Here is a 16,385-nt window from a genome sequence, read left to right on the forward strand (position 1 = left end):
AACAAACAAAGCCCTTACTATAGACAAGACAGAACATCAACCCTGCTATCACTGGTAAATCTTAATAAGCCAATAACTTTAGGGAATCTCATTGGTGACAAGACAAATATTTTCGAATTTTTCAACTTTCTGAAGCAGAGTGGACTTTTTAATCTTTTCTGATTTTATAAAAATTTTTGATTTTCCTATATAAAAATGAATACCCGCATTATAGCCATAGTAACTTAAGCGCCATTAAACTCCCATAACAAAAACAATAACAAATATTGAAGAACCTTTAATATACTTAAAATATATTGGCCTATACAAAAGTATATACTTTAACAACTATAAGGATAGGGTCATGCAAGTAAACAATGAATAGACACAATTTGGTCTCAGTACCACTTGTGTCTTTAAATCCAACAACAACAACAAATAACATAAGAATATACCATAAAATATAACAGTTATTGCAATACGGTTAGTATTTCCTATTAACCATTAGAAAGACACAATATGACCCTAGCAGCCTATGTGTCGTTAAATCCGAACACAACAATATCAAAATGTCGTCAGGTGATAGGTGCTGTTAGATAATATTTGTGTCTTCTCTTTCGGCATTCAGGAGAAATGGACAGAGCATTACCCGATGAGCCTTTCTCGTTTATTGCCAATAATATATAAATTTAACAGATAAAAATAAGACGCCAGGACCTATTGAAACATTAAAAACCTCTACTTCAATTCAAATTGTATGTAAGTGGTATTTTTATCCGGCAAATGTGCCACTTGTTTTGACTTAAATTGATTCAATCTAAAAGTAATTTTTGTTACAAAAAATAAATATGCTATTTCTGATTTTCAGCTGTGGACCGTGCTTGTGCCTCATGCTTCGTTTGCAACAATAATCTTTGGCTGTTTTATGGGTATGATGGTCACCGAGCTAGTCCTAATGTATCAGCTGGGCAATGGGTCCAGTCGTGTTCAGTGGATACGTGGATTTGCAACTGTAATCTACGCAACAGGAGGTATTTTATGTATCCTTCAAGAAGTCATTATACCAAAACAGATTAACCATTGACCAAATTTAGTATTAAGCTCATATAAAAGATAAGCTTTTGTAAATTTAAAAATGTTTAATTAAACTTGACAAATGGTAAGTATATTTAATAAAGAACATAAAGCACTAGAACAGCAAATGCAGCAATTTACGTATCTTCATTTGAGCCGATGCGTCTAAATCAAGAAAGGCATCTTAATAGGTAATGACTGATTTGACATTTCATGATGATTATGGAAACGGGTATCTAGGCCCCGGGTTGTTGTTGTTGTAGTGTTTAACGACACATAGGCTGCTAGGGCCATATTGTGTCTTTCTAATTGTAAATATGAAATACTAGCTTAATTGTGATAACTATATTTCATGATATATTCCTATACGATTTAGGAAAGTAAATAGTTCTTTTTGATTAAAATCATCTCCCAGAATCTGTAATAATTTTTTTGAAGACTGACTATTAGAAATTTACTTAAAGATGTCTAAGCGGATAGTTTGAAAGTCGGGACAGTCCATTAACAAATGTCGAATGGTCAGCTGTACTTGAGATGATGGCCCCGGGTGCCAAGCGAATGTGATCGAGCGTTTTCTCTGTGCTTAAAAAGTGATTTGTATAAAAGCGATTTAAAGTTATATTAAGTTACTGTCCTTAAGAATTTTATTTTTTATATCAGCTACTGTCACAAAAAGTACTTGTACAGAGCAAGAAAGAAAAGCTACCTTTCTTTATTTTTCATACTTCTTTTACTAACACTTAATACTCTACGCTTGGTCACACCAGGCACTGCTCCTGCCTCCCCGTGGCGGGGCCGGAAGTCTTGGCAGAAAAGCTCATCTGCCAAGGACTACAAGGAGCAAACATGGATCAACATGCCTTTCCGCCTCTCGAGCCGACAAGCTCTCGGCCAGAGTTAGAAAATGATCATAACACGTCGCAACCCAAGAGGTTGAAAACCACTTCCTCAGCGACAAACTGTCCTGCATTTCTAATAATGCACTCTCTTACAGATCAGCCTCTCAGTAAACTCTCTCCGTTCCTTATCCAGAAACACCTGGAAAGTCTAGCAGGATCTCCTAAGACAGTCAAGAGGCTACAATCAGGCGACCTTCTATTGGAAACACTGAATTGTAAACATTCAGAGAAACTGCTTAAACTTACAAGCTTTGCTGGAATTCCAGTAAAAGTTTCTCCCCATGCTACCCTAAATACATCTAAGGGCGTTATATCCAGCTGGGATCTATTGAATGTCACGGAGGAGGAGATAACAAAAGAGCTTCAAGATCAAAATGTCATTGCTGTGAAAAGAATTATGGTGAAAAGAGAAAATATACTCAAACCAACAAGGAATATTATACTAACTTTTAACACGCCAAATCTACCACCATCGATAAAAGCAGGCTACCTACTCTGCCGCATTAGACCATATATTCCTAACCCATTGAGATGTTTTAAGTGCCAGAAGTATGGCCACTCTCAAACGGCGTGCAGAGGAAACCAGGTTTGTCCTAATTGTGGGTCCGCTGACCACACCCAAAGTGACTGCTTGGCAAAAGAAATGACTTGTCCCAACTGTAAGGGAAACCATCCTGCCTACTCAAGGACATGTGACAGATGGAAAACTGAAAAGCAAATCGTTAAATATAAGATAGAAAATAAAGTGAGCTTTCAGGAAGCACGGAAATTAATTGCTCCCAGTATGAATAAACGTACGTACGCCAATATTACGCAAAAATATCAATCAGTAGCCACCCAAACTGATGTTACAGTCCCTTCTACCACCTCAATCTCTGACTGGGCTCGAACTGTTCTCTCTCAGCAACAGTCCAATGTCCCGAAACAGTTGAACCAGGCAAGTAATACTGCACTTACAGTACCAACTACATCTCCTTCTCCTCCCCCAGTGATTTCGTCTATACCGAATAATCGTAACTCAAATTTAAAAAAGAATATCCAAGAAACGTCTATGGATACCATTGACTCATCCAGACAGGAAGAACCGATCTTAGAAATATATGCGGAAGAAGAAATGGACACTGGTCGACCATTATTCCCAAAAAAAGACAAACCAAGGCCTGAACGTCACAAGACAGTTGCATTAAAAAAACAGTCAGAAGCAGCTTCTTCTACTAAATATCAGTAATGCCTTACATTCTACAATGGAATTGTAGAGGATTTCGTAGCAACCTTAATGACATTCAAGTCTTAATTAACCGCTACTCTCCAGTTGGTTTCTGTCTACAGGAAACCTATCTAACTCCGCAAGTTTCCACCAACATAAAGAACTATGCCCTCTATCGGCACGATCGTAATAATTCAAATACTGCCCGTGGGGGTGTGGCCATCTTAGTCAGCTCAAATATCCCGACCAAGCAAATTGTTTTGCAAACTACAATTGAAGTTGTCGCCGTACGTTTGATAACCCAGATTGCTTTAACACTGGTCTCAGTCTATCTCCCACCAAGTCATACCTTCTCCCCCTCGACGTGGGCACCTGTACGTGGTGAGGGGACCTCCCAGTGACGCTGCTGGTTTTCCAGACTAGCATCACTGGGATCTAACGCCCATACCTTGGTTCCAGGGTTACATCGTTGGAATCCGGCGTGTGCAGCCGTGCGCCGCGACCCGTGGAAGCGGAAAGGGGGATCCTGGTGGTTGAGGGGCCCAGCTTCAATACACCACTTTGGCCCCTGCTTCGACGAGACGGGTGGTCCCGGACCGGCTCGACTGGGATCAATCGGCGGGTGGTTTTATACTGCTAGGGTCAACTGCGTTCCAATAAGTCTCCCTCCCTATGGTCCTGGGACGGGATAAAGATTTATTGGTAACGTGGGTATGGTGTTCTAAGCGAACTCGGCGTCCCATTCGTGTACGCAGTACCTGCTAGTTCACGAGTGGGCGCCCCCTCGTAGGGCTCCGTGGTGGGTGAGGTACTTAGGCATCAGACATTTTTTCTTTACTCTCATGAGTAATTTAAATCCTTCTTCTGGGGCCCCAACAAGGCCCCTACCTAACCGATCAGATGAGAATGACACCAATTCTGCCAAAAGAGCCAGAACTGAGGATAAACGACCACCTATTACACCGCTTTTCCTCATACTCCATTCTACCGGAGAGCAGTCAATTGGGAAGATGTCACCCTTCTTTATCCAGAAAGGATTAGAAGGGCTGGCAGGATCACCAAAATCTGTAAAACGGCTGCGTTCTGGCGATCTTTTAATCGAAGCTTCCAGTGCAAAGCAAGCAGAAAGAATCCTGAATGCGACATCCATAGGGGGAATACCAATCAGTGTAACACCCCACAAAACTTTGAACTCTTCACGAGGAGTCATTTCAGAGTGGGATCTTCTTCATGTCTCTGAGGAAGAGATCTGCTCTGAACTAAAAGACCAAGGAGTGACGGCTGTCAAGAGAATATCAATGCGGAAGGATGGGAATCTCGTCCCTACCCGAGTTCTCATCATAACATTTAACACCCCACGGCCTCCAAGTTCCATCAAGGCAGGCTATTTAAACTGCCCAGTGCGGCTTTACATCCCAAACCCACTGAGGTGCTTTAAATGCCAAAAATACGGCCATTCACAAACGGCTTGTCGTGGTAACCCTGCCTGTGCTCGATGTGGTTCAAAAGATCACGAGAGCAAGGAATGTTCAGCTTCTAAACCGATCTGTATAAATTGCCAAGGAGAGCACCCTGCTTACTCCAGAGCATGCCAGCGGTGGAAGGATGAAAAAGAGATCCAAAAACTAAAAACAGAGCTGAATATCTCCTACCCAGAGGCCAGAAGACGCATGCAACCAATAAATAGCGGGAAACCTTCATATGCCCAGAAGGTTTCTGCGAAGTGCACTATCGGTACACAAACAGAGATGACTGTACCACCAAAAGAGTCATTCACTCCGATTGCACGCTATTTATTGAGTTCACAAAAGCCCACCAAAAAAACACAGTCAGCTGCCACTCCTATATCCGTACCTCCGAGTGCTCCACCACTACCAAAACCAAGTGGTAAAGAGCTAACAGATAAAACAGATAAAACAGAAACAATGGATGTCGAGCACAAGGAGGTACCGGATGAATCAGTCTTGGAACTCTTCGCGGAGGAAGAAATGGACACGGGACAGCGTCCATTCTTCCCCAAAAAAGATAAAGCCAAGACTGATAAAATTAAGCCCTCAGCAGTTCGGAAGCCGCCAGATGGACCCACCAAGCCAAAATAATGGCTAAATTCCTACAATGGAATTGTCGTGGATTCCGGCGAAATACTGATGACATCAAGGCCCTCCTGCAAAAGCATGAGCCAGTTTGCTTTTGCTTGCAGGAGACTTATCTAAAAGCAAACGATGATCCCACCATGCATAACATCACAATCTTTCGTAAGGATAGAATTGCGGATGGTCCTGCTCATGGAGGAGTGGCTATCCTTGTGAGTAATCAGACCCCAGTTCAGCCCTTGCTAATTACAACCAGCATAGAGGCTGTTGCAATTCGCCTTACAGTGGGTTTTCTATTAACGGTCTGCTCTATTTATTTGCCACCTGGGACTGACATCTCCCAGGAAGCCCTTGATGATCTTGTAACGCAGTTGCCGCCCCCTTTCTTATTTCTTGGGGATTTTAATGGACATAACACCCTGTGGGGTAGTGCTATCATCAATGGAAGGGGACGGGTCATAGAGCGTATGCTCAATGACAATGCCCTTTCCCTTGTAAATACTGGAACAAACACCTTCTTCCACATGCCTACCCGTACGTTTTCTGCCATTGATCTCTCTATCTGCTCCCCTTCTCTACTCCCTTCACTCACTTGGGAAGTGGAGGAGAATCTATACGGAAGTGATCACTTCCCTGTGATAACCTTGTTACACAGTGGGAGACCATGTCTTCCTTTTAGGTTACCACGGTGGAAGTTTGATCAGGCTGACTGGAATGCCTTCCAACATCAGGCAAATTTTGACCTCAGTACAGTCAGTCAGGAGCCTATCAATGATGCAGTTAAGTACATCACAGAAATTATTGTCCAAGCAGCTGCGAAAGCTGTTCCAAAAACATCTGACCGGTTTCCACCATTTCCCAAACCTTGGTGGAATTCACAATGCACAGCAGCAAAAAAGGCCCAAAACAAAGCGTGGGGGATATTCCGTCGATATCCTACCACTGCTAATCTAATAGCCTTCAAGCGCACACGAGCCAAAGCACGCTACATTCGCCGTCAGAGTCAAAAGGAATCATGGATCCGTTTTACGTCATCTATTAACCAGACTACCAATTCTAAGGTAGTCTGGGATAAAATCCGGAAAATGAAGGGAAAATATACATCCCACCCTTCTTCAATCCTAGATTATAATGGATGCGCTATTGCAGATCCAACTGCAATAGCCAATGCTCTTGGGGAAACATTCTCTAACATCTCTGCAACAGCTTCGTATTCCCCAGAGTTCCTGGTCCTGAAACATAAACTGGAAAGAGAAGCACTTAATTTTAAGTCCAAGGGCCTCTATCCCTACAACGGGGATTTTACTATTCAGGAACTTAAAAGAGCCCTCGCTCTTTCCAAAGCAAGTGCTGTTGGACCAGATGGCATCCATTATGACATGATTAAACATCTTTCACCAAAATCTATGGATTGTCTGCTCCTTCTGTATAACAGAATCTTTATCGAAGGGCAGTTTCCGGATTCCTGGCGCAAGGCAATCGTTCTTGCCTTTGCTAAGCCAGGAAAGGATCCAAAAGTCACTACCAATTATCGTCCTATTGCTCTGACTAGCTGTCTGTGCAAAATCCTGGAGAGAATGGTCAATTCTCGGTTAATTTGGTACTTAGAATCAAATGACCTTCTCTCCAATATCCAGTGCGGCTTCCGAAGGAACCGGTCCACTTTGGACCATCTTATTAGACTGGAAACATCCATCCGGGATGCTTTCCTAAAACGCGAACACTTGGTGTCGGTGTTCTTTGACATGGAGAAAGCGTATGACACAACTTGGAGATTTGGCATCTTAAAAGATCTGCATAGCCTTGGTCTTAGGGGACGACTCCCCATTTTTATTAAAAACTTTTTAGACAATCGATCTTTCCAAGTTCGTGTGGGATCCTCACTCTCTCGTTCCTTTAGCCAAGAGGAGGGAGTACCACAGGGATCAGTTTTAAGTGTCACGCTTTTCGCCATCAAAGTAAATTCCATCACAGAACAACTTCCTCCAACCGTAAACAGTGCCCTCTATGTTGATGACTTTAGCATTTTTTGTCAGTCATGCAACATGAGGGTTATTGAAAGACAACTGCAAAAAGCCATTGATCGCCTTAATTCCTGGGCACTTGCTAATGGCTTCAGGTTCTCGCCGGAGAAGACCGTTTGCGTGCACTTTTGTCGCAAGCGTAATCTTCATCCTGAACCTGAATTAAGGCTCGGACATAATGCTATTCCAGTAGCGGCGGATACAAAAGTTTTGGGACTCGTATTTGATAAAAAGTTAACCTTTCTGGATCACATCCGTCAACTCCGCACAAGGTGCACAAGAGGGCTGAATATTCTGCGCTCTCTTTCCTCTACATCTTGGGGTGCGGATCGATGCACCCTACTACGCATCTACCGTGCACTTGTACGATCCAGACTTGATTACGGGTCCCTGGTATACAATTCGGCCAGAGACAGTGTACTTCGTTGGCTGGACCCTGTCCATCATCAGGCCCTCCGTATAGCTACTGGAGCATTTCGAACATCTCCTGTCCAGAGCTTATACGTCGAAGCAAACGAACCGCCGTTATCGCTTCGACGTAAGCAATTGTCTCTAAACTACGCTCTAAAACTAAAATCCTTGCCAGACCATCCTACGTGGCTATCCGTTTTTGAGCCACGATGGGAAAATTTGTACAACACTCGAAAGACTGCCAATCGTCCTTTTGGTATTCGTCTCCAAGAGCTACTCAAAGAACTTAATATCAAGGTAGACAAAGTTGCTCAAACACCGAAGCAACCCCTTCCACCCTGGCATGCTCATGTTCCGGCATGTGACTTGTCCCTTAGAAATTGGGGAAAGTCGGACACTCCATCGTCTGTCTACCTGCAGCTTTATTCAGCACACCGAGCTGAATATTCTGACTTCGCGCCAGTTTACACAGACGGCTCGAAGTCGGAATCATATGTGGGATCTGCTGCTGTCTTTACAGACAGCACTACATCGGAGCAGATTCCCTCTGAATGCAGCATATTTACTGCAGAGCTGCACGCAATAGAGTTAGCCTTGGATCACATTAGTGAATGCCAACACCAACGGTTCATTTTATATTCTGACTCTCTCAGCGTGTTACAGGCTTTAATAACCGTGAAATATAATTCTCATCCAGTTCTGTCTAGCATTCAGCAGAAGATTCACTTCCTCCGTGAACGTGAATATGACATCCGCTTCTGCTGGATTCCTAGCCACATTGGGATTAAGGGAAATGATTTGGCTGACGCCGCAGCCAAATCAGCAATTCCAAATAATAACCGTTGCCTGTCAGTCCCCTATACAGACTACAGGCAAACAATACAGCAAAAGATACATTCCCAATGGCAGGATTTGTGGAATAGACAGACTGGGAATAAACTATATTGTATAAAGCCTGTAATTGAACCGTGGCAGTCTAGTCTGCGCAGGAATCGTAAGGAGGAAGTTGTTCTTGCCCGGACCCGCATCGGACATAGTCATTTGACTCATTCGTTTTTGCTGAGGGCTGATGACCCTCCTATGTGTGTGTCCTGTGGTACAACTTTAACTATCAGACACCTTTTAATTGACTGTCCAGATTTTAGCAATATCCGTTTTACCGCTTTTAACCATCTGACTGAGCCGTATACACTCAGTCAGATTTTATCTGACAATGACAATGTGTCTGCTGTTTTTAGCTATTTTAAATTAATAAAAGTTTTTAATTGTATTTAATTTATGCTTTTGTTACATTATTATATATTTCGACATGGTGGCCTTACTAATTAGGTCACCGAGAATTTAAACTTTTTAAATATTACCTAGTCTTGGCGCATTATGGCCACAGCTGCCAATGCGCCATAAAAAACCAAACCAATCAATCAATCAATCAATCAATCATACCTTCTCTTACCAAGATCTTGAAAACCTGCTAATGCAATTAGTACCCCCTGTCTGTCTCTTGGGTGATTTCAATGGCCACAACCCCTTATGGGGATCGACAAAATTAGACATACATGGCCGCTTAATTGAAACCTTTCTGGATAAGGAAAACCTTACTGTTCTTAATACTGGTGCACCTACTCACATACAACTACCAACTGGACAAACCTCTGCAATCGATCTATCAATATGTTCCCCGATTCTGTTTCCAATTATAGAATGGTCTGTTATGGACGATCCCATGGGCAGCGACCATTTTCCAATTATTTGCGACCTGCTCACTGCACAACCACCATTAGTCATACCCTGCAGAAAATGGAAGTTCTCTCAAGCAAACTGGGTCAAATTGCAATCAGTAGTCACCCTGGATGAACAATATATACGAACACAGTCAATAGATGAAGCCACAGAGTATATCACTTCACATATAATATCTGCAGCTATATGTTCAATTCCATTGTCGAATCCCCAAACCCGACGGCACCTTAACTATTGGTGGAATCAAGAATGCACAATAGCTAAGAAGTTAAAAAATAAAGCGTGGAATTTATTCCGTAGATCCCCAACCACAGCTAATCTTATCAATTACAAGAAACTAAGAGCAAAAGCACGTCGCACTCAAAGAGAAGCAAAGAAAAATTCTTGGATTCGGTTTGCATCTACCATAAACAGAAACACTAACTCCAGGTTAATATGGAAGAAAATCAGGCAGATTTCCGGAAAATTTCCAACCACCCCTTCACCAATTCTTTCATGGAATGGGCAAGAACTATCTGCTTCTCAAGACATTGCAAATGCCTTGGCTAAAACTTTTGCCGAAGTTTCTGCGGCATCAAATTACTCTCCGGATTTCCAGAAAATAAAGACCAAGACTGAACAACGAGCCATCAACTTTCGAACCTCAGTTTTCTTTCCATATAATCAGCCTCTTCAATATCATGAACTTATACATGTCATTAAAACAACACGCAACAGTGCCGCTGGACAAGATGGAATGGCCCCGAGTGCCAAGCGATAGTGTCCAAGCGATTTTCCAAAGCGATATATAGTGCTCTTTCCCAGTGATTTAGTTATATTTTTCTTTCCAGTGCTTTTCTCCTACTCATTTCTTTGTAAGTGGTTCTGTACTTAACAGATCCTAAGTAAGAACCCAGAAAGGAAAATTACCTTTCTTTTCGTAGTATATTTATTAATTTTTTGCACTAACAAACTAACCTCTCCAACCGCTTGGCCACTAGGTGGCACCGCTCCTGCCTCCACGTGGCGGGGCTGGAAGTCTGGGAGGAAAAGCGCTCACTCCCAGGGCTAAAAGGAGCAACAATGGACTGTGATACATGTCCACCACTAGAGCCGACAGGCTCTCAACATACTGAGACTCGAAGAATGGAAGACGATTCCAATCTGGCAAAAAGAATGAAAAAAGACTGTAACAAATCAGAACCACCAGCTTTTCTGATTTTACATTCTTTATCGACTCAGCCGCTAAGCAGACTCTCTCCCTTTGTCATCCAGAGATGTCTGGAGAATGCAGCAGGTACACCGAAAATGGGGCCCCGGGTGCCAAGCGTTTCCGTGGCCAAGCGATTCTTGCGTGTGTATAAAGCGATTTTCCTCCAAGTGACAGAGTTTTCCTTGTTTTTCTCTTAGAATTAAAATTTTCTGTTAAGTAGCTCTACTTACTTAAAAACACTAAGAAGAGAGCCCAGAAGAAGGCAAGTACCTTTTTCTTTAATTTAGCTAGCCGTACTAACTTACTAACTCTACGCTTGGCCACCAAGCGGCACTGCTCCTGCCTCCCCGTGGCGGGGCCGGTAACCTGGGTGGTAAAGGCAAACCCCCAGGGCAAAAAGGAGCGATCATGGATAAAAATCATTATCCAAACTTAGAGCCTTTGAGCTCAAGAGCGGAAGATTCTAAACCTGACCATGACTCAAGTCAACCTAAAAGACTGCGAAGAGAAGCAGAATGTCATGACGATTGCCCAAACTTCCTGGTGATCCATTCCCTATCTGCCCAACCTGTGGGTAAGTTGTCACCATTCTTAATTCAGAAAATCTTGGAGTCAATTGCCGGATCACCAAAAATGGTTAAAAGACTGCAATCCGGAGACCTTCTGATTGAAACAGCCACCTCTAAACATTCTGAGCGGCTGTTAAAAACAACAACATTTGGTGGGTTGACAGTAGAAATTACTCCCCACAAAACTCTAAATTCATCAAAAGGTGTCATCAGCGAGTGGGACCTAATTACAGTCTCCGAAGAAGAACTACTCCAAGAACTCAGCAGTCAGAAAGTAGTAAATGTAAAACGGATCATGACGAAAAAAGATGGAAATCTTACTCCAACAAGATCCATCATTCTGACATTTAGCACTCCAGACTTACCATCCTCTATTAAAGCTGGTTATTTAAACTGCCGGATTCGACCATACATCCCGAATCCTGTTCGTTGCTTTAAATGTCAGAAATACGGCCATTCCCAGCAGGCTTGTCGCGGGGAAGCCACATGTCCCATCTGTGGCTCTAAAGATCACACCCAAGCGGATTGTTCAGTCAAAACTCCTGTTTGTCCAAATTGCAAAGGAAGCCATCCAGCCTTTTCCAAAACTTGTGAGCTATGGATAACAGGAAAGAAAATACAAAAATACAAAATTGAAAATAAAGTCACGTTTCCTGAGGCACGTAGACAAGTTATGTCGACCATGCCTAGTGGTCGTTCTTATGCCGCTCGAACTAGAAACTTTGTTTCTACTGCAGCTCAAACGGATGTATCAGTTCCGCCTAATACCTCTCTAGCGAATTGGCTTAAAGTTACACTTTCAACCTCTAAAAAAGATAATCCTCCGAAAAAAACTAGCGAAGCCACAAATACTCCAATCAGTATTCCTACTCATACCCCATTAGTCTCAGTTGAAAAAGAACAATTAAAATCTCACTCAGTCTCAAAAAAAATGGAATCGCCTACCAATAATATGGATGTAGATGAGCTGCTAAGTAACGAGGAGCCCATTCTAGAACTCCATGCAGAAGACACCATGGATATTGGACGCCCCACATTCCCAAAAAAAGACCGGAAGAAATGTCCCACGAACAAAAAACAGTCAGACGAATCATCCTCAGCTAAAATCTAAATAATGTATAACATCATACAATGGAACTGCAGAGGACTAAGTAGTCATTCTGATGACTTAAGGGATTTACTAGCTCAATTCAATCCCATAGGTGTATGCCTACAGGAAACTTTCTTGTCACCCCAAATTTCACCAAAATTTTCAAATTATGTGATGTACAGACGAGATAGGAGTTCAAACTCTCCTGCTCGTGGCGGAGTAGCTATTCTTGTTAACTCCGACATTCCATCCAGGCCGATCCAATTGAGAACCACTTTAGAAGTTGTCGCAGCTCGTATTGCAGTTGGTATTTCAGTTACCCTTGTTTCCATCTATATTTCACCATCTCTACCATTTCCGCATTCAGAACTTGACAGCCTGATTTCACAACTCCCAACTCCAATTTGTCTCTTTGGTGACTTTAATGGACATCATCCATTGTGGGGGTCTACTACAATGGATAGAAGAGGCAAATTGATGGAGGAATTCATGAACAATAATGATCTTAATTTATTAAATTCTGGATCTCCTACTTACATACACCTAGCAACAGGATCTGTTTCTGCAATAGACTTGTCAATTTGTTCACCATCTATCTTTCCAATCATGACATGGTCAGTTTTAACCGATCCCTTTAACAGTGATCACTTTCCAATTATTTGCTCACTACAAACAAGAGTAACTCCGAATCCTGTTCAACGATCCAACTGGCAGTTTAAAAAGGCAAACTGGGGAGGGTATTCTGCAAAAATACTCTTAGACAGATGTTATGTTCAAAGGCAACATATTGATGAAGTAAATACTTATATAATCAATCAGATTCTCACTGCAGCTAATGGTTCCATTCCAAAATCCACGCCTTATCACAAACACAGAAATAACTGGTGGAATACAGAGTGTTCAATTGCCAAACAGGAAAAAAACCGTGCTTGGAATAATTTCCGTAAGTATCCCACCACTAGTAACCTAATTGCTTATAAAAAACTCAAAGCGAAAGCTAGACAAGTTAGGCGGAAAGCGAAACGGGATTCTTGGATTGCTTTTGCCTCAACCATTACCAAAGACACGGATACACGAGTCATCTGGAAAAGAATACAGGCATTAAATGGCAAATTTACTCGGCTGCCCTCTCCGATACTTCATTGGAGAGGGAAAGACATTTCTACTCCTGAAGAAGTTGCAAATGCATTAGCAGAATCATTTGCAAAAATATCAGCTTCTGCCACCTATGCGTCCACCTTCCAGAACATCAAAGCAGGTGCGGAACGATATAAAACCAACTTCTTCACGCGCCGCTCACTGCCGTACAACCAACCGTTTACATTAATAGAACTTCAAGAATCATTAAACAGATCTTCCAATAGCGCTGCAGGTCCAGATGGAGTTCATTACATTATGCTAAAGCATTTACTTGATGAAGACTTGAGAACTCTATTAATTTTTTATAATCGGATCTTCACCGAAAATGCCTATCCTTCTTCATGGCGCCATTCGTTCGTTATCGCCTTACCAAAACCAGGAAAAGATCCTTCCTGTGTTGAAAATTACAGGCCAATATCTCTTACGAGCTGCATGGGAAAAAGTTTCGAAAGGATGGTTCATACTAGGCTCACCTACATCCTGGAGTCAGAGAATCTCCTTCTAGAACAACAGTATGGCTTTCGGAAAAATAGATCAACACTGGACGTGCTTATCAAAGCCGAATCTCATATCCGCAATGCCTTTGTCATGAAACAACATCTAGTCATGGTCAATTTAGATCTTGAAAAGGCATTTGATACAACATGGCGTCATGGTATTATTAGGGACCTTTACCATCTGGGGCTTCGGGGCCATTTGCCGGAAACAATTCAAAATTTCCTGCAATTGCGCTCTTTTCAAGTCCGATACAAAAACGTCCTCTCTACATCTCACATACAGGAAGAGGGAGTTCCGCAGGGATCAATACTCAGTCCAACACTGTTTTCAATCCGAGTTAGCACAATGACACGAGATATCCCAAAAACTGTTCAAACTTATATGTATGCAGATGATCTTACCATTTCCTGTCAATCTCAAAGTATGAATACCATTGAACGGCAGCTACAACTAGCCATAACCAAAATAGAGGCCTGGACTTCACGGAACGGTTACAGATTGTCAGAAAAGAAATGCACTGTCACTCACTTTTGCAAGAAGCGAGCTCTCCATCCGGAACCTGAACTACAAATAAACAGGCCCCTCGAAGTGGGCACCTGTACGTGGTGAGGGGACCTCCCAGTGACGCTGCTGGACTTCCAGACTAGCATCACTGGGATCCAACGCCCACAGCCTAGGTTCCGGGCTTACATCAATGGAATCCGGCGTGTTTGCCGTGCGCTGCGACCCGTGGAAATTCGGAAAGGGGGATCCTGGTGGTTGAGGGGCCCAGCTTCAATACACCACTTTGGCCCCTGCTTCGACAAGACGGGTGGTCCTGGAAGGCCCGGCTAGGATCAATCGGCTAGTAGGTTCGCCTGCGAGGGTCAACCGTGTCAATGCCACGCCCCTACCCTCATGGTCCGAGGGACAGGATTCAGGCTGGCGGCGGTGCGGGTATAGTGTCTGGGTAGCCCTGGCGTCCCACTCCCGAGCGCATTTATTGCATGCCGGGTAGTGGGCGTCCCTTTGGGCTCCGTGGTGGGTGGGGAGCCCGGGCACTGAACAACTAAATAACCTTCATGAATCCTGAGAAACTTACTTCTTCAGGGGCCCCAACCCGGTCCCTATCTGAAAATATAGACGGAGAGGCAGATATTATTGCAACAAAGAGGCAGCGAACTGAAACATCAACATCAGGGCCTGTCCCAAGATTCCTAATTATTCATTCCACCAGTGAAAAACCGATTGGTAAAATGTCGCCCTTTTTTATTCAAAAAGGGTTAGATGGGTTAGTAGGTTCTCCCAAATCAGTTAAGAGGCTCCGTTCTGGAGACCTCTTAATTGAAACGAAAAATGACAGGCAATCCGAACATCTACTCCGAGTAACATCAATCGGAGGAATCCCTGTAACAGTGACACCACACAGAACACTCAATTCATCGAGAGGTGTCATTTCGGAGTGGGACCTTCTTGACGTAACCGAGGAGGAAATCTGCTCCGAATTAAAACCCCAGGGAGTTATTGCCGTCAAGAGAATTACTGCGCGAAGGGATGGAAAAATAGTTAAAACCAGGAGCGTTATCCTGACTTTCAACTCTCCTAAACCTCCTGACGAAATAAAAGCTGGATACATCAACTGTTCAGTGCGTCCATACGTTCCGAATCCTTTGCGGTGCTTTAAATGCCAGAAGTATGGACATTCTCAAATGGCCTGCCGTGGAGTCCTTGCATGCGCTCGATGCGGTGCAAAGGACCACGAAACAACAGCATGTTCAGCCGCAAAACCCACCTGTATTAACTGTGAAGGCGAACACCCGGCCTATTCACGAGCATGCCAGAGGTGGAAAGAAGAAAAAGAAATTCAACGGCTGAAGGCAGAGCTAAATATATCATACCAGGAGGCAAGGAAATCGGTCAAACCCCTGAATATCAACAGACCTACCTACGCCCAGAAGGTAGCAGGGAGATGTTCCGTCGGAACTCAGACGGACATGACCATTCCTCCAAAGGAGTCTTTCACTCCCATCGCACGGTATTTATTAAGTTCACAAAAACCTGCACAAAAGGACCAGTCAGCTGCCACTCCTATATCGGTACCTCCTAATGCTCCACAAATTACAAAAGTAGATACGAAAGAAAAGAATAAGAAAGGGGAAGTCCCCCCTAGTTCCCAAGAAAAGATGGATGTAGAGCAGAAGGAGGTACCCGATGATTCAGTCTTGGAACTCTTTGCGGAGGAGGAAATGGACACGGGACAGCGTCCTTTCTTCCCCAAAAAAGATAAATCCAAGACTGATAAAAGTAAGCCCTCAGCACCTCGGAAGCCGCCTGATGGACCCACCAAGCCAAAATAATGGCTAAATTCCTACAATGGAATTGTCGTGGATTCCGGCGAAATATTGATGACATCAAGGCCCTCCTGCAAAAGCACGAGCCAGTTTGCTTTTGCTTGCAGGAAACATATCTAAAGGCAAATGATGATCCCAC

General features: G+C 43.2%; 1 protein-coding gene across 1 annotated transcript in view; it reads left to right on the plus strand.

The window, feature by feature from the left end:
* LOC150089478 (uncharacterized) overlaps nucleotides 1-16,385 on the plus strand; it is a 706,048-nt gene that overhangs the window by 422,990 nt on the left and 266,673 nt on the right. The window contains exon 6 of the mRNA XM_090389998.1: nucleotides 848-1,019. Within this exon, the coding sequence (XP_090246124.1) occupies nucleotides 848-1,019 (172 nt within the window). The remainder of the gene's footprint in view (nucleotides 1-847; nucleotides 1,020-16,385) is intronic.

Source organism: Mastigoproctus giganteus, chromosome 2 (genome assembly GCF_048544385.1).
Source record: "Mastigoproctus giganteus isolate SK-2022 chromosome 2, ASM4854438v1, whole genome shotgun sequence".
NCBI lineage: Eukaryota > Metazoa > Arthropoda > Arachnida > Uropygi > Thelyphonidae > Mastigoproctus > Mastigoproctus giganteus.